Source organism: Apteryx mantelli, chromosome 9 (genome assembly GCF_036417845.1).
Source record: "Apteryx mantelli isolate bAptMan1 chromosome 9, bAptMan1.hap1, whole genome shotgun sequence".
Taxonomy (NCBI): domain Eukaryota; kingdom Metazoa; phylum Chordata; class Aves; order Apterygiformes; family Apterygidae; genus Apteryx; species Apteryx mantelli.
In genome coordinates this window covers 26540625-26564590 of record NC_089986.1, presented here as the reverse complement: position 1 = coordinate 26564590, position 23966 = coordinate 26540625, and the positions used below count along the sequence as shown (strand labels likewise).

Sequence of the window (23966 nt, the reverse complement as noted above, 5' to 3'; positions counted from 1 at the left end):
AAAAATAAATTTCCATACTCCCGGGCATGTTCCATCGGCCTGTGTTGGCGCATGGGCTTGTGTCCAAATAGTTTGGATATGAAGTGAGTTTTGGGCTCCAGGACAGACTCAGGCCTGCTCTTGAAATTGCACTGAGATGACACCAGGGTCCTGCTTTTATATTTGTGGTTGACTGGCTGCCGCTGCTGTGATGTGCAGCTGTGACAGCAGTGTTCTTCTCTTACTGCCTTAAAACAGACCTTGCTTTTCTCTAGCTGGCAGGAAAAATACTAAATTTTGCGTTACAGTTGAGCAGGAACTAGTGAAAAGCTTTGTGTATTGGAAAGCCCAGTATTAATTAGGTGAGGCTGTAACTGAAGTAGATAAAGATGCTCTTTTGACTGCTTGTGTGTGTGTTCAGGCATATTCTGTATTTTGGTCATATAGACCGAAAAGTTAACAGGGATACTGCTGTTTTCCCCAGTCCCCGTAACGGGTCTTGTCGAGGGTTACGGGTCAGGTGCCCCCGAGCTTGCCCGTGGGTTTTCTGGCACAAAGGAGCAGCAGCGTAAAAGGTGCCGTCTGAATGCAGTGTGTCCTGCCAAATCGCAAAATTTGGCACGCTCGGTATGAGGGTTTTGTCAGGAATGCCGGGTTTTGTCCTTTTCATTATTGGCCGCCGGTGCCGCTGCCGGTGCCGGTGAGGTGCCGGTGCCGGTGCCGGCCGTTGGCGGCGGGGCGGGGCGGTGACGTGCCGGACTACAGCTCCCAGGGCCGCGCGGGGCCGCGCCGCCGTGACGTCATGTGTTTTGGCTGCGGCGGTCACATGCCCCGCCGGCCCCTTTGTTTTGAGTGGCGCTGGCAGCGCGGCCGGGGAGCCGCGGCGGAGAGGACGGGACGGGACCCTCCGGGCGCCGGCACCCGCGGGACTGCGCGGCGCGGCCTGCTCCCGCCTGTGAGTGCGGGCCGGGGGGCGCGGGGCTGCCCGGCGGGGAGGGCGCGGGGCCCCGCTGCGCCGCGGCGCTGGCTGCAGGGCGGAGGCGGGACGCGGTACCGGCCGGTACCGTTAACTGCGGGGCGCGGGGAGCTTCCCTCACACACACACCGGCGGGTGGCGGCCGCCGCGGCGCTGACAGCGCCGGGGAAGAGCCGTTAGGACCGTTGGCCCCACGGGAGCTGCCAGCTGCCCCGCGCCCCCGGTGCGGGGCCCGGTGAGCGCGCGCGGGGCCCGGCCGGGGCCTCCCGGAGCCCCCGGCCGTTTCGTAACTCGGCCCTTGCCTCGGCATCCCCCTCCTCGCCTCCCGCGGCGCTGCGGGGGGGGGGGGGCGCGCGGGCGCCCCCCGCGGCCGGGAATTGGGCCGGCTGGGGGTGGGGGGCGGGGCCGGGGCGGCGGGGGCCGCCCGCGGATTGGGCCCGGCGCGGGCCGGGGGGGAGCCTGTCGCTAAGGCGGCTCGGGGTGAAGGTGAGCTGGAGGGCGCGCGCGTGCCGGGAGGCGGCGAGCTCGCGCATGCGCGCTGCGCCCCGGGCGCGCGGGCGCGCGGCCGTTGGTGTGTGGGGGGGGGTGTCTCCCGGCGACCGTTGGCTTTGAGAGAGGAGCGGCGGCCTCCCCCGAGCCCCGGCGGAGCGGAGCGGAGCCGGCCCGGCCGCCGGCGCCTCCGCGCGGCCCCCGCCTCGCCGCTGCCCGGGGTGGGACGTGACCCCTGGGTGCTGGGCGGGCAGGCGGCCGCGCTTCTCGGCGGGTTTGGGAGTAGCCTGCGTGCGGCTTGCTTTTGGTACTGCTTAAAAATCTGCACCCAGGCTTAAAATCCTTGTGCTTTCTGGTTTTAATTATTTACAGCGCAGGCGCTTCCAAAGTGCCTGGGTTTGGCACGGTGGGATTTGCAAACGCCTGGAGAACGCAATATGTTTTGTGTATTTCATAATGTTTATTGTAGATAAATTCCTCGAGATAAGTCATAAAGCCAAATCTACAGCTAGACAGCTGCTATTTTGTAATAGTATAGATATCTCAAGTGCAAAGAGTAAACAAACGATGAACATGTTGCTTCAGCCCAGGAGTTTTGCCATGTGGCCTGAAACCTCGATTTCTCACCTAGGCCAAACTCCTCCTGACCTCAGGTGGGGAAACTCGGCACGCCAGGGCTGTGTAAAGTACAGTCCTCTGCAGTATCAGCTTTACATTGGCCTTTTTTTTCTTTTTCCATCCCCCCCCCCTTTAAATGACACTTCATTGCTTTATATAGCATAGAGTGGGTAGCAACACCTTTGGAATGTTTGGGGATAAAAATTGTGCTTGTATGCAGTTAGCCCCTGGGGCGCAAGGTATAAATAGGATCCCGCTGACAATACCTGGTGAAGTAGCATGCCAACTGCAGGAAACACGATGTATGCAAAATCTATATTTAAATACATTAGGGCTGTGATGCAGTGAGACAAAAGACTCAGATTTCATCTGACTCCATTCTTGGCTCAGGTCACTGTAAACAGGAAAGTCAATAGTGCAAGTAAAGGACATTTATCAGCTTTAAATTTCCTGGCTTTTGTTCATGTTTGTTTTGTATGTTTCATGTTTCCTTGTTTATATAGGATCCTTTTTAACAAAGACATTTTCAGACATATACATTTGGGTGTTAACCCAATCTTAACATCATTAGCTATCCCAAATTTCCATTCCTTCAGGTAAGAATAATCCCATTTGTCTGTAATATCAGGAATGTATCCTGGATGCTGTTACACTTGTTGACTACTTTGATTTTTTGTTTGTTTCAAATTTGTGAGCAGTTGACTGAAACCTGGAAGTCTTTGAAACACATATATGGGACATACGTAATGACTGGGGGTGTTTTGGTAGGATATTTTAAGAAAGTTTGTTCCTCGTATATTAATGCTAATATGCTCTAACTTTTTTTTTTTTTTTTGTGGGTCTGTGCCCTTCTAGGTCACCTTTTCACTCATATTACAAAATATTACATGTTTTATAGATGTTTCTCTTTGCTGCCTGATTTTTGGACTTAATGAGTTTCATATCCAAATCCAGTTCCTGTTTTTGCTGGGGGATTTTTGATGCTACTGAGAGAAGCTGTTTATGTGTGCCCTTACCTTAATTGTTACAGAATCTTGACATTAAGAAATATTTTTTGGGGGGGAGGGGTGTTCCCCCCCAAGTAATGGTATTTTACATTAATATTAAATATTTCTGCAGTGTGGCTAACTTTTTCTCATGTCAATGAGCTTGTTCATTTTGTTGTTTGCTGATTCTTAGTCATCTTAAAGACTTCAGTCATCTAAAGGCATTCAAAACCTAATTTCTACTGTAAAACAGGAAGAACTAGAAAAAGTACTTTAGAACCAACAACTTTTTGGTCTTTTTTTATATTGCAGAGAAAGAAAAAGAAATGCTCTGTTTTGGAGGGGGGGTTGGTTTTTTTGACAGAGGGAAATCTTATGGGGCTTTTTTTTTTCCCCTCCTGTCATCTTCTAAAAGGAAAAACAAGAACACATGCTGTGGTTTTAGCTAATGTGTTGGAGTAGGTAACAAACTGGGAGTTTATTGACTCTGATTTTTTGTTGTAACCAACATCTGAGGTAAGTAATGTTTGGTCATGTTACCTGAAATCACAAGCAAAATAACTGTAACTCAGGTCTGGTTAATTCTAGTCATTAGGCTTCAAGTGAAAACACCTTTTTTTTTCTTTCTTTTTTTTTTTTTTTTTGTGTCACCTTGGAGGCCCTGTTATGAATGTTGTACCGGGTGATAGTAAACATGACACGTCTGCGGTCCTTGTCGAGGGACGTCCTTACAAGCTCCCAGCAGCCAAACCCAGCCACACAGGCGACGTGCCGTGCCGGGAGCGCGTTGGGCTGTGGCAGGCCGGTGCTGTGCCGCCAGCGCGGTTCCTGCCCTTCCCCAGGGCAGCTGCGAGCTTGCAGCTTGCCTGCCTCGCTGCCTGGTGCAGCCCGGCACGGAGGGCATGGGCTCGGGGAGGGGGGGGGACACACCTCTGCTGGCAGCAGCGCAGCCTCAGCTGCTTGCCACGGCACCTGGGAGGAGGCCTGAGGACAGGGCTCGGGCACACCTGATGGCTCGCTGTTAGGGAGGGCCTTGTCTCCAGCCCTGGCTGCAGCCCTACCAAAAATAACTAGTCATTGCTAGAGTTGCAGATGAAAGGAGAGGGGAAAGTAGTTGAGGATATTGCAGTCTCGTCTGTATTCACTGCACTCCTCCATCCTCCACTGCAATGTAAAGTACCTATCTTCAGGAAGAACGGTTTACTGATAAAAGGTGTCAGGGCAAACGTCTTATAGACCTCGCTTACGGGCCTCTAAGTTAGGGCTCTCAATTATTTCTGTGCAACTTCTTGTGCAGACAAGCCCATAGAGAGTATAGACTTTAAAGAAAAACAAGAACCTGACCTTCCAGTGAGCTTAGGTTAGGGGTGTGTGTGTGCAGATAACATTCGTGCAGGAGCTCTGTCTGTGTTTGTAAAGCATTTTTAGAACTTGTTGACTGAAAGTGTGATGTCTGTCTTTTACGGTTTAGTGAATGATGAGAAAGATTGAATCTTCAAGCTTTTTATTACATAGTCACAGGGTTTTTTGGCCTGTCACACTATATGCCAGTGTCCTGTTTCTGATTTCAGGCTAGCTTTGCTTTGGAAAAGCTCTGATTTAAATCCGTGACACCACAATCCAACCTTTAGAGTTTGTTTTTCACAGTTACATTTCCCTTTCCTACTGCTGATGTAAGCTTCGTTTCTGCCCACTTTCTCATGCCAGATAGCATGGAATTAATTGCAGATGAAGTTCAATATAAGGGTTAGGCTGTTAGCAAGAGAACTGGAGATCCTAGTTTTGGGGGGATGGTTTTTGTTTTTACCTGGCCAAGGTCATTACAGGATAACATGGTTGCAAAATACCTTGGATGGTATAGCAGCTATATATTAGACTACCTAATGCTGCCCTGTTACCTAGTATTATTGCCCTGAAGCAGTCAGTTAAGTCCATTGCAACTGTGTTTTTCAGGCAACAAAAAGACAGCTGATGCCATTTTAATTCAAATTAAAATGAAATATTTTGTAGGCTAAATGAGCCACACTAAAAAAACTGTCTTGTAAATATGTGTGTACAAGTTTATATAAATGATATGGAAAATGATAGTTTTAAAACATTTTTCTCAGTGAGTAAATGTACAGTGTACGTTCTTTTCTCACTCTTTAAGATGGTGCCTTTTAAAGGTGCTGTGTAAAAAGGCTGTTTAAAAAAAGCCTGGTTTATTGTGTTCTATATTAAGCCATGATGTAGCCAGTCTTCAGTTGGGTAATAGCGGCTCTAAAGATGCTAGTGTGTCAGGAAGTGAAATTGCTGTTTGAAACTAACGTTTACTGACTATGTAAGTGGGGAATGAGAGAAAATGAATATAATCTCTTGGAAGCTTAAAAAAAATCATTTCCACAAGTTTTAAAATAAATCAGTACACATCCTCCTGAACATGCAAGCCAAAAAAAAAAGAAAAAGAAAAAAGGAAAAACAAAAAACATGCGTTTAGAACTATATCTGTGTTAGACGTGTGGGCATTTTGTCCAGCCTTTTGCTGGTATGGTAGTGTTGCCTCGGTATATTTTGGTGGATGTTCATCTAGGTTATTTTCAAGTTAAGGAGTAACAAAACGCACTATTGCTGCTAGGAGGGATGATCGTATTATGTGTAATAGGCAGTATCTGCAAAATCAGCTGTGTTTTATTCACCCACAAACTTTAATTTTGGCATTTGCTAGCATTTAACTACTTGATTTTTTGCAACCTTAGTACTCTAATAATGTGTGTGTGTTGGAGGAGGGAAGGTTGAACACTATCTATTTGAAATTGGAAAGCCTTTGGGCAAAAAACTTGCTAATAATTTTTTGCTAGTAGTACTTTGGAAGACGGAAAATATTCTTTCCCTTGGTAAGCTGTCCTTGATCCTTACTTTCAGATGCACTAGTCTTCATGCAAACAAGTGTAACCTTTCTTCAGCCTGTTCTCATGTTTATTCCTGTAGCTTCTTCATCACACTCTAACATATCATTTAAACATACTTATTCCAAATGTTTTTGTGGATTAGCAGTCTACATTCATTTTTAATTGAATCTTAGATTATTAGTGAACTAATTTCAGATGCTAAGAATGAACAGGTAAAACCTCTGTTTTTTGTGGTCAAGGTTGTTCACTGAAGTAACTAAATGTTATTAAATGCTAGTATTGTAAGACTTTATTATGATGGACTTTATAATGAAAATGAAGGAGTGATTTCTTCTACCTCAACTATATTTCTATTCTGAAAATTCCAGTCTTTTTTTCCTTTTTAATTGCTGCTATTATAGTAGTACTTGAAGGCTCCAGCTGAAATGAGGATTACACTGAAAAATGAGAAAAGCTCAAGCTCTGGATTTTTATCCAGGGAAGCCCTTGACTTATGTCAGTTGGATGATTTGCTGGTGTTGGGGTCTTGGTTTATCTATCTTTGATGTATTATATGTTTAATATGTAAAATGTAATGCTCTACTGCCCTGCACAAGGCAATTTATCTGTTGTCCGGTAACACGGTGTTGCCTCTGGTCAAGGTCAAAAGCTTTACTGATTTTTAGAGTGACCAAACAAGTGTGCTGTCTAATTCTCATTATGGAAAGAAGGACATACCAGCCTGAATACTGAAATGTTTTAATTTTTCTGACCGTAGCACTGCGAAGGAGGCACTCGGCAAACTTTTCTCAATGACTCTATAGCCAACCGATGTAACAATGGTACTAATCTTGGGACGCAGACTGAATAGAGAGGATAGCGGGATACGAGATTCCCCGGCAACCAAGCGGAAAGTTTTTGAAATGGACCCAAAATCGTTATCAGGCCCTGAGTTTTTTGACTTCTCCTCGGGATCATCCCATGCTGAAAGCATTCTCCAGATCTTCAATGAATTTCGAGACAGCCGGTTGTTTACCGATGTCATTATCTGTGTGGAAGGAAGAGAGTTTCCCTGCCATCGAGCGGTGCTCTCTGCCTGCAGCAGCTACTTCAGAGCTATGTTTTGCAACGATCATAGAGAAAGCAGAGAGATGTTAGTGGAGATCAATGGTATTTTTGCTGAAGCTATGGATTGCTTTTTACAGTATGTGTACACTGGCAAGGTGAAAATCACTACCGAGAATGTGCAGTATCTCTTTGAAACATCAAGTCTCTTTCAGATTAGTGTTTTGCGTGATGCCTGTGCCAAGTTCCTGGAAGAACAGCTGGATCCGTGCAATTGCCTGGGAATCCAGCGTTTTGCAGATACACACTCGCTCAAGACGCTGTTCACCAAGTGCAGGAATTTTGCGCTGCAGACGTTTGAGGATGTGTCCCAGCATGAAGAATTTCTCGAGCTGGGGAAAGATGAGCTTATTGATTACATTTGCAGTGACGAACTGGTGATCAGTAAGGAAGAGATGGTGTTTGAAGCCGTCATGCGCTGGGTGTACCGGGCAGTTGAGCTGAGAAGACCAGTGTTGCACGAACTTCTGACACACGTCAGGCTGCCGCTGTTGCACCCCAACTACTTTGTGCAGACGGTGGAAGTGGACCAGCTGATTCAGAATTCCCCAGAGTGTTACCAGCTGCTGCACGAAGCCAGGCGGTACCATATCCTTGGAAATGAGATGATGTCTCCCAGAACTAGGCCACGCAGGTGAGGAACTCTTTTTTATTTCTGTGGTAGAAGGACATGGTTTGATGTACACATGCCCAGAAAAATATCTTTTGAAAATTATTATTTTACATTATGGAGCACTCCAGTTATATTTCTGTACTCTTCCCCCCAACAGCTCAAGCCCGTATGTGTCTAGAAAATGTAGATAGGTCAGGTTTTTGCACAGGTCGCTTTACTGGTATGAGATATATGAGACTGCTCATGTAAATGGAATTTTTTTACCTTGCAAGTAAAATATTTTCTAAATGTTAATGCTTGCTACATGAATCTTAAGTTATTTTACACAACTGCAGCATTTTAAAAACAATTTATTATGCCACAAGAAGTAACCCATTCCATTTCACAACCTCTTTTCTTTTTTATAACAAAATCATGCAAGTATACAAAGCATTATAAAGAATAGGGATGATGTTATTTATTCAGGACACTCACTTGTTACATCACAAGCTGCTTTACAGATCTACTGTGTAGAATTGCGATAGACTAACACCAAAACAACATATTCTTAAAGTGACTAAATCTTGCATTTTTAAAGAATTATGGAACAGTTCTTGAAATACTTTATGCTTATACCATGACATTGTAATAATCCACAATTACTACTTCTTAATAATGCTTTATGCAAATAGGAATGGTGCCTGGAAGTTGCAGGAGGAAAATGAGGAAAAGTCTATTAGCGTCACTTATGGGCAATGTTGGTTATGGTAATTTTCTTTCTGAAAAATATTTTCCCAATAAAAGCCTTATTTCCACATGATAGTTCATTGTTAATTGACTCAACCTATTTTAAACGGCAGTTTAGAAATCATGTGTTATATTAAAGTGATGCAATGATCTGGTCTGGACAAACGGTTAGAGCGTGTTACAAGTTATTCCTTTTTGTTTATTCTTAGTCATATCTGGTTGCTGTATAGTGATGGTGCAGGGAACATTCATTTTTTGGCATGTGTAACAAGCTTTCTTATAGGGGAAGATACACTTGGCAAGCCTTTGCCCCCTCAGTGGCTTTCCAGTCTTTAATCTTGCTGTCTAGTCTGTGAGAGAAGAAACTTTAACTCCTTGCCGCCCTGCTGCCAGATTTGCAAACCCATGTGCTGCCACGCGGGACCTTGGGAAACGCCTGGTCCGTGGCAGTTTGGAAACGGGGCAGTGGTAGTTTCTGAAGCATTTCGTACCCCAAGCCTGGGCCTGAGGGGGGATCGTGGCGGTCTGCGGATTCAGACCAAAGCCCTCATCGGTTTGTGAGTGTGCATGTGCGTGAAAGGAGGTAGGTTTCTGTGCTATTTCAGGCGGGTTCAGTTTATTACTTGATCTGATAAACCAAATACGCTTACACCTAACAGTTCTGTCAAAGTACGTGCTATATGTATGTACTTGAGAAACTCTATAGCCTCGCTGTAGCACTTCAGCCAAGAGCTACTTTATAAATAAAGTAACTTGGTGGGGTTTTTTATGTTTGGGTTTTGGTGGGGTTTTTTGTTGGCTTTTACTGCTGAACTTAAACTGCACTGTGAATTTGAGTAGGCAGCAACAAGAGAAGTAATTTATAGAGAGAAGAACTGGCTGGCCTCCCAGCAGGCATTTTTTCCCCTTTTCTATATTACACTCACGGAATAGTTCCCAGTCATTTGTTTCTGTTGCCTATTTGCTTGCGTTGCCTGTAGCAAAAAGAGATCATGTTTTTAAACAATTACCAGATTCCCCCGTGTTTTCACCACACCTTTTCTGGTCATTTCTTGAGGGGGTTGGGAGGAGAGGCCATCTGAGAGCTCTTTCCCTTTTCTTTCTTGCTTTTTTCCCCAGCTTCTTTTTTTATATAAAATGTTTCTAAAAAGAAAGGAAAGCTGCAGGGTCAGGAATTCCCAAACTTTTTTTCTTTTTAACTGAATCTTCGGGAAGTGAATTGTGATTCCTTGTATGGGTATGTATGCATCTACTGATAAAGTAGGTTCAAATCGTTTTTTTAAAAGAACGGTGTGGACTGCAATCTCACATTGGTTTTTTTTTAAAGCCAGTTAAGGGTTACATGAACTAAACAAAGTTTAAAATGTGGGCTAACAGCTGCCTGCTTGCTCTTTGTGTCGTGTCCCGCCAGGCATCACTGACAAATGCAGGCAGCCTTTGAAAGGTCTCTTTAGTTGTGTACTTGCAGTGACACAGTGACATCTTGAGGTCGTCTCTCACATTCCTCTTAAGCCTCTCGGCCTCTACTGGTTGTGTTGCATAGCAGATCTCCAAGCCAAGATCAAGCAGTGGGCAATAACAAATCTCCATATGCAAAACAAAACAGACAATACTTTATGCTTTGAATATCTTTAAATATTCATATTGTTGTGAGTTCCTTCGTCATACAATTCCTTTAAAAATGTCTGATCAAAACGTACTAGTGCCCACTTTAATTGGTTATTAGTTACTATATTTATAAATATGAACACATCCTTTCTAGCTGCTCTTAAAAAAGCTTTTATGTGGTTCCTTATTTTTTCCCCCGAAGGAGATGACTTTTTTGATTCCCTTTACATTTCTGTCTTATCACATTTGCTACACAAAAGTGAGTTAACAGAAGAAAAGTAATGCTTTACCAGAATTCTCAAATCCTCCTAATTTGTCTCCTGAGGTTAAAATCTTTGAGTGGAATCTCTTTGAACGATTGAAGGGAGTCCTGTCCAGCTGACGCTGTGCTGTTGCAGTTGCTATGTCGTCTTTCTGTGCGGGTGGCTAGAGGACTGCATGCTTTCTTGTATTAAGTAAGCCAGAACCCCTTGAAAACCCGCTTTTTGGAATATACTGGATTATATAATTGTCTGTCAGCTGATTTATTTGTTTATTTTTCTCCCTTCCTTCCTGTTTTGGCACCTCTTCATGAGGAGAGGTTCTCTCCTGAAGTCTCTGGCATTTGTTTTAGCTCACCTCTAGCACTATTCTCGCAGTATTTCTTCTGAGGGCTACAAGAATGACTTTTTGTACCATTGGTTGAGATCAGAGCTTCTCTGAGAATCCCAGCTTCTTCTAATCTTCATTTACATCTGTCTTTTTTTTTTTTTTCTGGAATTAGCTTTTGCCTATAAGTTCTTTGTGTATTCTATGCATTTTTATTTTTTTAACTGATGTAACCTCTATCATTTGCAAAAAATCTTTCAGAACTAACCTCAAAACCTCTACAATGCAAGACTTTCAAGAAAATGCAGCAGAGAAAATATTTCTGAAGAAAGGATATGGCTATCTAGATACTGAAATTTTTGTCCCTCTGTGCATTTTAAATACTGCATGAAATTGTTACTTCCTTTGAAGAGCAAAACTTCTCATTGCAGTTCATGAAGAGACCTTTCCAACCAAAGACTGCGGTTTATTTGTTTTTAAAAGGTTAACAAGCCTATACAGTAGGCTTTTCAGTGAGTGGAGGCCTTGGTTCTAATTTTGAAAAGTAATCAACAGACAAACCTCTTTTGTATATATGTTTAGTTGACGTAGTCGGGCTTGCCTGTAAGGGAAGCCAGGAGCTGAGTATCTCGCTGTTAAGGAAACCCTTTTCTGAGCAGTGCTTTGCTGGTGCAGAGGGTCCCTCCCCTTACCCTTCGAGAGGTTCTTTCCAAAGTTGTTCCTCAGAAAAGCAGGTAATGTAGTATCAGTAAATTCACCAGCATCTGAGCAGTTGAAGTGTTTCTTCTGACTAGTTGAGGTATGTGGATGTATTTCCTCAGATACATATCTTCATTATATTATTTCATAGTGCATTATCATTTATCATTGCCACCTTAAGTATTTTGAGTAGAAAGGTGTACTTAATTTACAGCATGTGGTGACAAGTAGATAGAATGACTGTTTAGGTTTTTTTTTCTTGATGCTTCAAAATGGGGAAAATGTCATCAACATTTGTTAATATGTCTATAAATTAATATGTTAGGAAGTCTGGGGACAGATCATGCAACTCTTATTTCAAATGTAGTCACAAGGCAATGCAGTTTTTTTTTTCTAGAGAAGACTACAGAAATCAGCAGTGATAAATGAAATCTCTGTTCATATGGGGATCAAAGTTAAAGCACAACATGACAAAAAGTTTTTCTAAAACTAAAGTCAATCTGCATTCATTTTTAGTTGATTAGTAGAGAGCAATCCTTGAAATAGTCATACCAGTACAAATTTACTTAATTTAGAAAAGCCCTGAAAAGGGAGGATTTTGGCAAATGCTTATAAGAAATTATGAATTTGAGTGAAGGAATAGGATTCAGACGTAATTTGATTTATATGTAGAAGACGATTGTTTGATTCTCGACATTCTTATGTTGAATAAAATATAATGTGATTTGCTGTTCTTATATAAACAGTATGTGTCATGCAGAGGTATCTGGTTTTCTTATGAATTCAAGCAGAAGGAGAACAAGAGTATTGAACGGAATTTAAAGGCTTAATTCTGTATACTGACTGTTTAATATTTCACACTGAATTTTAGGTTTTGTTTCAGGTTTGAATTTTTATTGCAGCATTCCTTAATGTTTCCTTCTGTCACTGTGCTTCTTTTTCACTTTTTTTGATGCATTGTTTTTTAGCTGTGTATTAGCTTTAAGATTTCTTTTTTTTTTTTAATTTTCCTTTGGTGACTCTGTGCCTTCAGCTTTTTTCAGGAAATCACCTACAGTGTTTTGAAGTATTCTACGTTTTTGAAATACTTATATGATGTACAGTATTATAATAAATTCTCTAGGATTGAGCAGGAAAACAGTGATTTCAGTATGAAGGATTGATTATTGAAGTTCTGCACCAGATTTGCACATCTAATTGTTTCAGGCCTTGCTTCAACTTTTTATGATATCTCTACATACCCAGTTAAAGGAAAAATATTATTAAAGAGTAAGGGTTTATTGTATTTTTAAATGTTTGATTTTTACAGAGAACATTGTGCAATGTGACTCCACCATTTACATAGAAAACCTACTGGTGTGGTAACCTGCTCTATGACGAAACACCTGGAAACACTGAAAAACTGGAACTGCTTAAGTGGTGGTGTTTTTTGGTTTTTGTTTTTTTCCGTAGAAGTTAATCTTGCATTAAATAGTAAATTTTCTGATTTCATAGTATTTTTGAAAACAATGTTGTTCGGCCTCCCTCCATGTATTAGTAAATAACTTCTGTATCTTAGTTTTCTGTTTTCGCTTTTTTAGATCAACTGGTTATTCTGAGGTGATAGTTGTTGTTGGAGGCTGTGAACGAGTTGGCGGGTTTAATTTGCCATATACTGAGTGCTACGATCCTGTAACAGGAGAGTGGAAGTCACTGGCTAAACTTCCAGAGTTTACCAAGTCTGAATATGCAGTGTGTGCTCTACGGAATGATATTCTTGTTTCAGGTGAATAATCCTAAGAAATTTAAGACTCTGTTTTCTTTGCTTTTTAAAGTAGTATGATAGATCTTCACACTCTGAACTTCCAGAAGCTCTGCTGAAAGTCACTTGCTGATGTAAATGGCGAACACAAACCCTGGACCAATCTTTTGGGGGCCTCAGGTGTTTTCTGGGATTTTTGTTTTTAATCAACAATGATCTTTTATTTATTTATTCTTACAGTTAAGGCCAAATATATCAATTGTATTTAAGGAGATGAGGATATGCTCCTCCAGGCTGCTTAAGCAAGCTTTTTTAAAATGCAGTAGTGGCCTGTTTGCAGTAACATTTGGAAAAGCAATAGTTGGAAAAATTACAAGCAAAAAAATCACAAGCAATATTTTCCCAGCAGCATTAGTTTTCTCTGCTACAAAAGGTGGTGTCTGCTGGTAAAAACAGCAGTTGCCTAGGCACAGTGCAGCACTGGCATGTTGCTGGTGCCTAGTTTCTAGTGTATGGCTGCCTGGATTCCAAAGGGAAAACAGTTAAAGCTCCTTTTCAGCATAGGAATGTCAAAGAGAAACAAACCCCTTTTGCCTTTCGCCACCTGAGTTGGGGATCTGTTTACACCAGCCTTTTCCAGTGGAATAAGCAATAGCTGTCAGTTTTTATACACCTCTCATTCAGTGTCTTAGCAAGGGTAAATTATATAGTTCAGTGCCAACAGCTGATGAACTGAATACTGAGCCACATATGTATGTTTAACCATGGAAACTATCTTCTCATATTTTGTTCTACCTTTATCATTTCAACAACAAGTAAAATTAAGAGGGAAATGTATGCACAGACCAAATAGAGGGCAACAGCTCATGTTAGGGATGTGCCTCATAAGACCCAAACGGTTAAGATTTCTGTTCAGGTGTCTCATCCAGGCAGTGACACTCAAGAAAATCTGAAGACCGTGGGCAAAAGCCATTGAAATACATTCCAGTCTCAAGAATTAATTTAATGCAGTATCAGCATGTTAGTGTGAAAGACTGACATGAGTAAAATAACTTACCCTATGTATTTGTCTGACATTCACTGAATTTGATTTTTAAGTCTAACATATAAATAAAGATAGATCTTTTATCACCTAAAAAGGACATATTATTTTCATTGTCCCCTGTAGAGGAGCATGTTAATTGTCAGCCTTTCTTGTTAAATAATAAATTTATTCAAAGATAAATCAGCATATTTTTGTTTTTAAAGGTGGAAGAATCAATAGCCGAGATGTGTGGATTTATAACTCTCAGCTTAACATTTGGATCAGAGTTGCCTCCTTAAATAAAGGCAGATGGCGTCACAAAATGGCTGTTCTTCTTGGTAAAGTAAGAGAAGTATATTTATAATTTATTTTAGCTTATATGGTCCCCAAATATAAGAATATAGAAAACAGATGGAAATATTTAGTGTTACTTTGATGTGTTACCCTATCAAATTATATTTAAAAAAAATATTTTTAAAGAATATTGGAAACAAATAATTATGCTCTTAATCAGTCAGACACTATCCATAGACATGAAAATCATCTTACCCCTCATTTATTTCATTGTGAATTTTTTGCCATTGAAGTGTCCAGCTTGAAGAAGCAATTTTTTTCGAAGCAAAGAAGCATCAGAATTTGCCTGTGCTTCAAAAGAGCTGAGGATGGCTTCGTATTATGTGCGCAATTACTTCTGAAAGCAAACTTTAGTTACAAGTCAGTCTTCATTTAGTGCAGTTACTAACACAAACTGCTACTGCTCCGAGTGGCATCTTCATGCTCTTTTACTTAATGTTTTATACTGAAAATATCAACCAAATACATTACTGTAAGGAAAATGTGAGTTTTTTTGTTACATTTCGAAGGCCTATTTATGTATAATATAAAACCAATAGTTGGGATCAATAGCCCACAGCAATTCCGTTAATGAAAGTTAGTGAAGATGTGTGGTGGTGTTCCTGGAGTGAATAACTTCTTGGAGATGAGAGCTGTGGTTGGAGCAAAGAGGAAGGTAGACACAGAAATGATAGAGCTCTGCTTCTTGAATTTGAGAGAAGCAACAGGAAAGAAAAAAAGGGTTACAGACGGATATGGAGGAAGAAATATCATTTTTGTAAGCAAGCAGGGAAAGTAGTAAAATGCAGAAGAGCGAAGGTAAATTCTGATGGACTTCTGTTGCTACTGAATGTAATTGTAAGAACCAGTGCACACAGTCTTACACACCCCATTCACATAGGGAATTTCTATTTCTGTATTAAACAGACATCTGAAAGATGGTATTATATGGTTTTCATTCCACATATGACTGACTGGAAACTCTCTTGAGAATCTTTACCTATTATTTTTAGGTCGTCATCTTCTTCTAGACAAAAACTTTGGGGGAAAGTATGCCTTCAAAAACCTAGCAAATTAGGATTTCTGCAGCTTTAAATTAATTTCTTATAGACATGTAATGCTACTTTAAATATGGAACAGTGATAGTTTTCACCACTTTGCATAGGTGTATGTTGTTGGAGGATATGATGGTCAAAGCCGACTCAGCAGCGTAGAGTGTTATGATTCATTTTCCAATCGATGGACGGAGGTGGCTCCCCTTAAAGAAGCCGTGAGCTCTCCAGCAGTCACCAGCTGCGTTGGCAAACTGTTTGTGATCGGTGGTGGTCCCGATGACAACACGTGTTCTGACAAGGTCAGTTTACTCTTTGCTTCCATTTTCTACACATGGGTAATGCTGGTTTAAAAACAGATCATACAGAGACCTGTTTCAACTGGCTTGCTGACTGGAGTACTGGATTGTTATAATATAAAACATAGAGTAGAAAACACTAATTCATTAATAGGCTGTTACTTCTGTTTAGTCTCCGTGGTGGATATTTTCACTAACTTCATGTGTTAAATGAGCTATCTGAACACTTGAATGCAAGTGTTAGGAAAACAATGTTGAATATGGTGGGGGGGGGAGGTTGTGTGGGGGTGTGTGTGTGTGAAAGCATCATTGATATATGGACCTATATTTATATTGACTTCATTTTCTTGGTGAGATATTGCCTGCAAGGTACTGCTTCTTTGACTCTACTTGTATAACCCATGTGGGTATGCCAGGTAGTAATTTTGATTTAGGCTTTTAATCTTATACATGTATCTGTTTTCAGGTTCAGTCTTACGATCCTGATACTAATTCTTGGTTACTCCGTGCAACTATCCCCATTGCAAAAAGGTGTATTACAGCTGTGTCTTTAAACAATCTGATCTATGTTGCTGGTGGGCTTACCAAAGCAATATACTGCTATGATCCAGTTGAGGACTACTGGATGCACGTACAGAATACATTCAGCAGACAGGTAATAAACACTAAAAGGCGTGTAAACTTCTAAAAGGTATTTTTAATGTGAATATCTTGGTATGAAATGACTAAGGACTTGTTTAACCCTGTTAAAATTGCATCTCTGGTTGCATTCTTGCTTTATTTATTTATTTTTTTCCTCCATCTATACAATTCAGTCTTACAGAAAAGGAAGTTTCTAAACCAGTAGCTTTTCAGCTGAGTGTCACTGCATTAGCCAGGCCAGTCTTTCGGTTTGAGAGTAGTTACTACTGAATAACAGTATAACAGTTTAATGGATAACATTTTATATATCTACAAATGGATCTCTGTCAAGTTCTGTTAGATGTTTTAACTTAGACTGAAGACAGTAATTGCTTTATAGTTGATTAAAGCCTTTCAACACAACAGAAAATAAAGGGCTTTTTTGTGGTGTGGGGGGGAAAAAAAGGCACTGTGTGGTGCAGAAAGTATCTGACTTAAAGCAGTGAGAGCAGTATCACTTCAGAAGAGCCCCCTGAGCAAAATTTAAATACATGTCCCCTCTGTAGTACAGTTCACATATATAGCAGTTAATTTCCCCTCTGTTTTTAAAACTTCTGCCAATTACATACTGTAGTGTACCTACCTTGACAGAGGCTTGTTCTTTTTTTCCTGTCCTTCCCTCTCTTCCTCTCACTGATTTCTGCTCTGTGATTTCCATTTGATTATTTTTCTATGCTGACTTTTGAGGACTAGCTTCCTTTGCTTCAACACATAGCATTGTCTTTTCTTAAGCACTCTTTTCTTAGAAGGTTTCTTTCTTTTTCTTTTTTCCCTGTTTCCCTCTCTTTGTTATCTGTTGCTGCTCTTCTAAGGTGCTTCTCTGTGTTCCCACTTTTTGCATTAATATCATCTACTGTGTCTCCCTTTTGAAAGCCTTTGTTCTCTCCCCCCTTTCCTTATCTCGGATGTTTCAATCATCTGTAAGTACTGTATTCATGGCATATAGCTCAGACAGAGAATACAGCTGAAGACTTGGACCTGAAATAGCCCTTTGTGCTGGATGGTGCTGCTGCTTTCCCCAGCTGTTCTGTTTTTTTGCATTGGTCCTTTTGGAAGTGAAAAGTGTAGACCAGCCTGTTTACAAATGGTAGTCACAATGCTGTCCTCCTGCATTGTGGTAGACATTCAGGAATTGGAGGGTTTGTTTTTTAAATAACCATGTATTCCTTTGTATATTTTGAAACAGGAGAATTGTGGCATGTCTGTGTGTAATGGAAAAATATATATCCTTGGTGGACGACGAGAAAATGGTGAAGCCACAGACACTATCCTTTGTTATGACCCTGCGACAGGCATTATCACAGGAGTAGCAGCCATGCCCAGGCCAGTATCGTATCATGGCTGTGTGACAATTCATAGGTATAACGAAAAAGGCTTTAAACTGTAAAACAAACAAAACAACAAAAAGGAGGTGGCATGAATGAATCCAGTGGTCTGCTGCGAGACAGGTTTTTAAAGATTCCTAAAATGGGAACATGTTCTTTCCCTAGCAGTCAAATGAAAACTGTATCCTGTGCCTTCAAAAAAAAAAAGGGGGGGGGGGTTAACTTAATTTACAAGACAAGTCTACAAATCTATCCAGTAACCTCACTTTAACTGTATATGCTGTGTGCTCTGATATGAGTGCAGTAATAGTACTTTGTGCTAGTATTCAGAAAGCTTTGCCCTCTGTGTGATTAGTAATTAAAAGCTTGGAAGTTTTGTGGAGAAAGTGCCTTCACAAGCATTTGTGCCTGTATCCTAAGAAGTGATGTCTACAAGATGTTTCAGGTTCCGCTAATTGAAAAGATACATAGGCAAGTAAATTTCAAAGAATTATCTAGGATAATTACCTAGGATTAAAAAAAGCTTATATAACTATAATTTATATGCGCAGCATTCTTACAAGCAGATTACTTGGCTTAACCAAGTAGATTTTATTTCGGATCATGCATGGTTTGGGATTAAAAAAAATAAATTCAGCTACATAGGAAAAATATTAGAATCTTTGAGGAATGTTTTTCTTGGAAGGAGAACAGTGACATCTTGATTGTTTTCTGTGCTACTGCAACATACTGCAGTGACAACTGTGTACCTTAACGCTATGAACCTTATTCATAGTGTTGCTAAATGCTTATCAGAAGTACAAGGCTACATGACATGGAAAACTAGTGACCACTGGAGTGTAGGCACACATCTGTGATGCAGATCTTGAATCCCAGTTCTTAACATCTTGAACAATACAGCTGAAGTCTGAAAGTTCCTGGTTTCACTCTTTGCTCATTGAGGAGTATCTCTAAATTCATCAAGGAATTAAGGACAACTAACTCTGTTCTTTTGCTTCTCTAAATCACATTATAAATTATGTGATAATGGAGGTAGGGACTCAGATTGCACCCCACAGCTCACAAATTGGTCTTTCAACTAACTCATCTGCAGAAATCCAGAGTATCCATTAAGTATTTTTTGGCCTTTCTTCAAACAATCAGTTACAGCAGTTCAGCTGTTCTGCAGTATAACCTACTTGGCCGTAGATGAGGAGGCTCCTGAAAAGTCCTTCATGTAACCAGAAAAATAGCTGTGGACCTGTCCATGTAGCCATATGAAGTAACTGCCCTGTAGCATATTTTGGCTAATTTTGGAGCCCAGGGTTTTGGTGACCTTTGAAGCCCATGAGGCTCCTGTATTTTGACCTAGTTGACCTTTGTTTGTTTGTTTGTTTTCCCCCCAGTGAAGATGCTTTTAAATTCTCCTCAGTACTAGGTTGTCTTAGTCTCAGTAGACAGTTGTATGGCTGAGGCACAATTTCATGAAAACTGAAATAGCACTTGAGAGCTGGAAAATGAATAGGGTTGTCTATGTACCAAGTTCCTGCTAATCACTAGAAACATGAGGAACTCCTTTTCAAAGGAATCTGAGGACAGCAGCCAGTAGGGAAGTTGGTCAGTGCCAGGGCAGAAAAAAGCCTAAGGCCCCTGCAGAGACAGCCCTGCCCCCCAGGTGCTGGTCTCTGTGCTCCCTCAGGAGGGTGAAAACAAGCACTGTCTCTGGAACATTGTTTTTTCCACTGGACTCTTCTTAACCATCTGTTTTCCCAGAGTACTTTGTGAGATGGAAATTCTGACCCTCAGTGAAACTATGCCAAATTTGGAGTCATCATTTTCAGTAATATGCAATCATGTCTTTTTAAAGAGCCCTGGGAGCTGCACTTTGTGATGCATTAACTTGTAACCTCAGGAAAATAATACACAAATTTCAGTTTCTGGCTAAATACCAAACACTGGTTGTATATGTTAAGAATATTGATAATATACAAATCTCTGCATATCAGTGATGTAATTGGCAAATCAGTTCCTGAGCATGTACATTCATATTGCCCAAAATAGAAAATCATTCAGTAATGTAAGCCAAATGAATCAGATGAATTAATCCTTTTCTAAGTTTCTTGTGTCTGCTCACCAAGCGTTACTTTGAAAAGGTAATTTCAGTACCTGTGAATAAGGTCCGTTGATAGCAATGGTAATTGCACAGTAACTGATACTATATGCTAACACTGTTTATAACTTGTCCCATCATTGTAAATGAAAATGTAAAAATGATAGGAGCACTCCACTAGAGATACAATTTGAAAAGTTTCTCCTTTCCTCTTACTTCCTTCCTATTTGTATTAAGACTTGTAACATTGATCGTCATGCTAAGCTGCTCTTAAACAATGTCATTTATGTTTAGGTATCCTTTATTTGTGTTTATAGTACTGCAATACTCTGTAAATAACAAGATACTGCTTTTTATGGTTTTGAAGATTCAGTTTATAGTTTAGTCATCTTTTCTTAACAATTTATGTACTTTATTACTGTTATCTATTATTTTTGAAAATAGTTGTTTAATGAACCACTAAATGCAAAAATGTAGATGTAGAAGAAAACTTCTGCTTGCAGTTCTTCAGAACCTGTACTCAATGCTGAACAGTTAAGTGTGTGGAGTATTGCTAAAACAGCAGTTACTCGTGCAATGATTTTGTTAAAACAACAGTCAGGGTTTTTGTGTGTGTGTTTTTTTGTTTTTTTTTGACTCTAAATGATTTGCACTTATGACCTGCTCTGTTTAAACAATATTTTCAGATGTACTAGAAGAGAACAATTCAACTTTGTTTTAATGAAAGCATACCATTTTTCTAGAAGGATATATTTAGGAAGTCACATTCTTAAGTTACCTGTTCTCCAGTGCGTTTCACTTAAGTATAGATGGATTCAAAGATTAAAACTTGCACTGTCATGCAGCTTTACCTGATTGCTGTTTATGTGCTTGGACAGCAAGTTGGGGTTGTTTTTGTTTTGTTTTCCCCCCCTCTGGTCTCATTCTGGGACAGAACATTTTGAATGTCTTCCACTATAATCAAAAAATTTCCACCATGAATAGTAACAGGTTTGACAGCTGTAAAGTAGTGATCATCTGCTCAAAGATAACTTCTGTCTAACAATGCTTGGGAAAAGGTGTCAAGTCTCCAATGTCAGACCAAAAAAAAAAAACCAAAACCCTGCTAAGAGTTCTCTAATACTTCACTAAACAGTTATCTTTGAAGTATTTTTACTATTAAAGAAGTAAAAGTAAACGTCTTTTCTCCCTTTTCATGTCCTCTCTTCCCTGCTGAAATTTCCTAAGATCTGTCTTTCCATTCTTCTGCAATATGATATTAACAGAAAGGAAATGTGATGCTGCTTTGTAGCTTGCTTTCATGAAGCTTCTGTGTGGATAACTGAGTACTGCATTATAGTGCAGCCTCTGGCCTTTTGCTTTTAGATGCACCATGTATCCCTTTATTTCTCAGCCATCAGGCATGTAACATTACCTGGTAATCGTTTACTTTACCTCTAAGTTCCCTTCCTGTTAGTGCCTAAAGGGGCATAATTTGTGGAATCTCCCATTTGTACCATCAGACAGTTAACTTTGCAGTGCGGGCATGGCGTGTTTCGGATTCAGCACTGAGCTTCCCCTCCAGCACCGCGAGTCCAGGAAGCTTTGGTCGCCTGTGCTTGTGGGTTACCTGTCTTTGAGAGCAAGGGGCTCTTCCTCAGAATAGCTGAGTTCACCACGTTATCTTAAATGATTACTCAGTTTATCCTATTTTTGTTTTTATTCGAGTTGCAAGGACAAAACGAGAAGCAGTCCCCCTTCTCGGGATTTCAGGTTTCCCTCCTGCTCAGGGCAGGGTGGTGTGCTGGAGCTCTGGTAGGCCAGAGAGGAACCCCGGGGGGGGGAGAAACAGCAGGGGCAGACCCAGTGCATTTGGAGCTTGTGTGTTTTGCTAGGCTTGCTGAAAAACAGGACTTTTTGGATGCTCCTACAGTTTGCAATTCCAGACACTGAAACTCGGTTGGTAAAAAATATTTCACATTTGTCAACTCCCTGTCTTCAATCTGAGAGATGAAGATGCGTATGTTGTCAAAGCCTTCCAGGGGCAATGTTCAGGAAAAGCAAACATTCACTTTTCCTAATTGCCCAACTGGACAAGCGTATCTGGTCTTCTCTGCCACTGAAGATGGCAAAAGCCCCTTCAAGCAGGTTAAGAATATCGCTAGACTTGAATGTTTTCCTCTGAATGTAGACTCTCACGCACACAAGACAGCACACATTAAATGGTGTGCCTGATTAAAAAATCTGAGTAATACATACTGAAAAGGAGTCTACAAAGTGATTGAGATTTTTTAGCAGAAATTTGTTACCTGGTTGGGGACTAGACAGTGATTTTTTTTAACATGTACAGCAAACAAGTTTCCTTAATGTTTTATTATTTCAGATAGCATTAATAAAAATCCATCTTGCTGTCAGTTTATCAAGAATGTGTCAGTGCTGCGAGCATTACCCCGAAACAGTAGGCAGCCTCTTACCAACCCCACACCAGATGTGCGATCACAACATAAGTTCTCCATGCACAGACCTTGTGTCAGCTGGCTTTTGTAACAAATTTTATACATAAATTCATGTTACTCAAAGTATATATCCTTGATAGTGTTACTGTCTAAAAGCTCTATTTACAGGAACATATCCTTTCTTTCTACTGTAGTGCTCCAGTCTACATTCATGTTTGTGCGCACATCTGTGTGTGTGAATAATTTTGTGATCATTTTACGGTAATTCTGTTAAAAATGAAACATATAAAAGCCCCTACGTACAGCATATTATTGATCATGTAATTACAATGTACTTTGTATTAGTTCCAAAGAAAATAATGTGTTAATTTTGAAAATATCTGTGCCTTGAATTCACTTACATTTTTATCTATTGTGAAAATGAGTGTGGGTTGCTCCTTCTGGTTTGTTACCTTTATTAGGATCAGTCTTACTGTCCAGACTGCTAATGTCTTTTAAAGAGAAGTAAATCTTGCCGTTCATTAACTAAAAGAACAGTTAAACGTTTTATTCAGAATATGTCTAAAATACTTCAATTTTTACAATGTTATGGCAGATTTAATGTGGGAAAAATCAATATTTGGTTTTTCCTATTTTCCATTTTCAGCACTCCCTCAGTGACAAAGGAGTTTGTCTTTGACTTCCTGTCCTTCGTAGGTAGTTTCTTGTTTTAGTCAATAACTTTTGCTGTATTTCAGAACATTCTGACTTGTCTGTCCTAAACATAGTTTGAAATAAATAATATGAAGCAATAATATGGTGTAGCATGGCAATAAGCAAAATCAAGAGACCTGAATAGAATGTACTATTATTAATTTCATTTGTGTAAATGCTGGACCTGTGGGGCTGTTCTCCTTTCGGTGTACCTGTAGCAAGTTGGAGTCAGATTAATAGGAGCTACTTGGCCATGGAAAGAGAGGTTACCTACTTAACTATTACTCATATGATATTTTCTTTTCACCTGGAATATGTGTTGATTTTTCTTTTTGCTGAGGAAAACAGCAGCTCATTGTATTTCTTGCCAGTTCCTTTATTTACTGAAATGTAAAAAGCTTAGCTCCACCAAGAGCTAATCTTGTCTTCAAGAACGGTCTGGTACAGCACAAATCGAATCTGAACAAAAGAGTGCAGACCACTTAGTGTGTGCCAGAGTCAATGTAATGTTATCTTGCACATAACATTAAGGTCTTCAGATTGTGCCGATAGTAGAAAAGTGATTTTGTAATGTAGCACAATTGCAATAACATTTACTTGTTATATTTAAATATATTTCTTGCATAATTCTTTGAAAGTTTTTTTTTTTAAATCCAATGTACCTAATAAACATTTGCCTTTTGAATAGTTTGCTGTGTTTTATTTAGGTTATGGGAAATTCTAGGGAGGGGTTTGATTATAAAAGGAGGAAGCTCTTTTCTATTCTTCCTAGGTCATATATTTGCTGGATTCTGCCCCTTTGCACCTTCGCAGTCTCAATATCCACCCATCGTTCTTCCGTCTTCCAGTCTGGATGCTTTTCCTGGCTCATCTTTCTGCCTTCATCATGGAACTTATTATTGACATGAATACAGGCAGCACAGGCAAGCTGGAGGCTGCGTGGAAAGGAAAGAGAAAGGAAACTGGAGAAATGACAAAGAAGAGGGGATGTAAAACAGGGGTTAGTTCTGGGAATTGGGA

General features: G+C 40.5%; 1 protein-coding gene across 1 annotated transcript; it reads left to right on the top strand.

The window, feature by feature from the left end:
• The first annotated feature begins 864 nt into the window (after positions 1-864).
• Positions 865-23633, top strand: KLHL24 (kelch like family member 24). The gene is made up of 7 exons (XM_067301973.1): positions 865-934; positions 6694-7674; positions 12855-13039; positions 14264-14382; positions 15538-15726; positions 16190-16378; positions 17591-23633. The coding sequence occupies exons 2-7, from the start codon at positions 6755-6757 to the stop codon at positions 17789-17791; spliced, it is 1803 nt and encodes a 600-aa protein (XP_067158074.1). The 5' UTR covers positions 865-934; positions 6694-6754; the 3' UTR covers positions 17792-23633.
• Positions 23634-23966: the final 333 nt, after the last annotated feature.

Bases quoted from the DNA above. Each gene is read 5' to 3' on its own strand.
- KLHL24 (XM_067301973.1), top strand. From the start codon at position 6,755: ATGGTACTAATCTTGGGACGCAGACTGAATAGAGAGGATAGCGGGATA. The intron at 14,383-15,537 runs GTAAGAGAAGTA...CACTTTGCATAG, and splicing joins TGGCTGTTCTTCTTGGTAAA to GTGTATGTTGTTGGAGGATA. The intron at 16,379-17,590 runs GTAATAAACACT...ATTTTGAAACAG, and splicing joins AGAATACATTCAGCAGACAG to GAGAATTGTGGCATGTCTGT.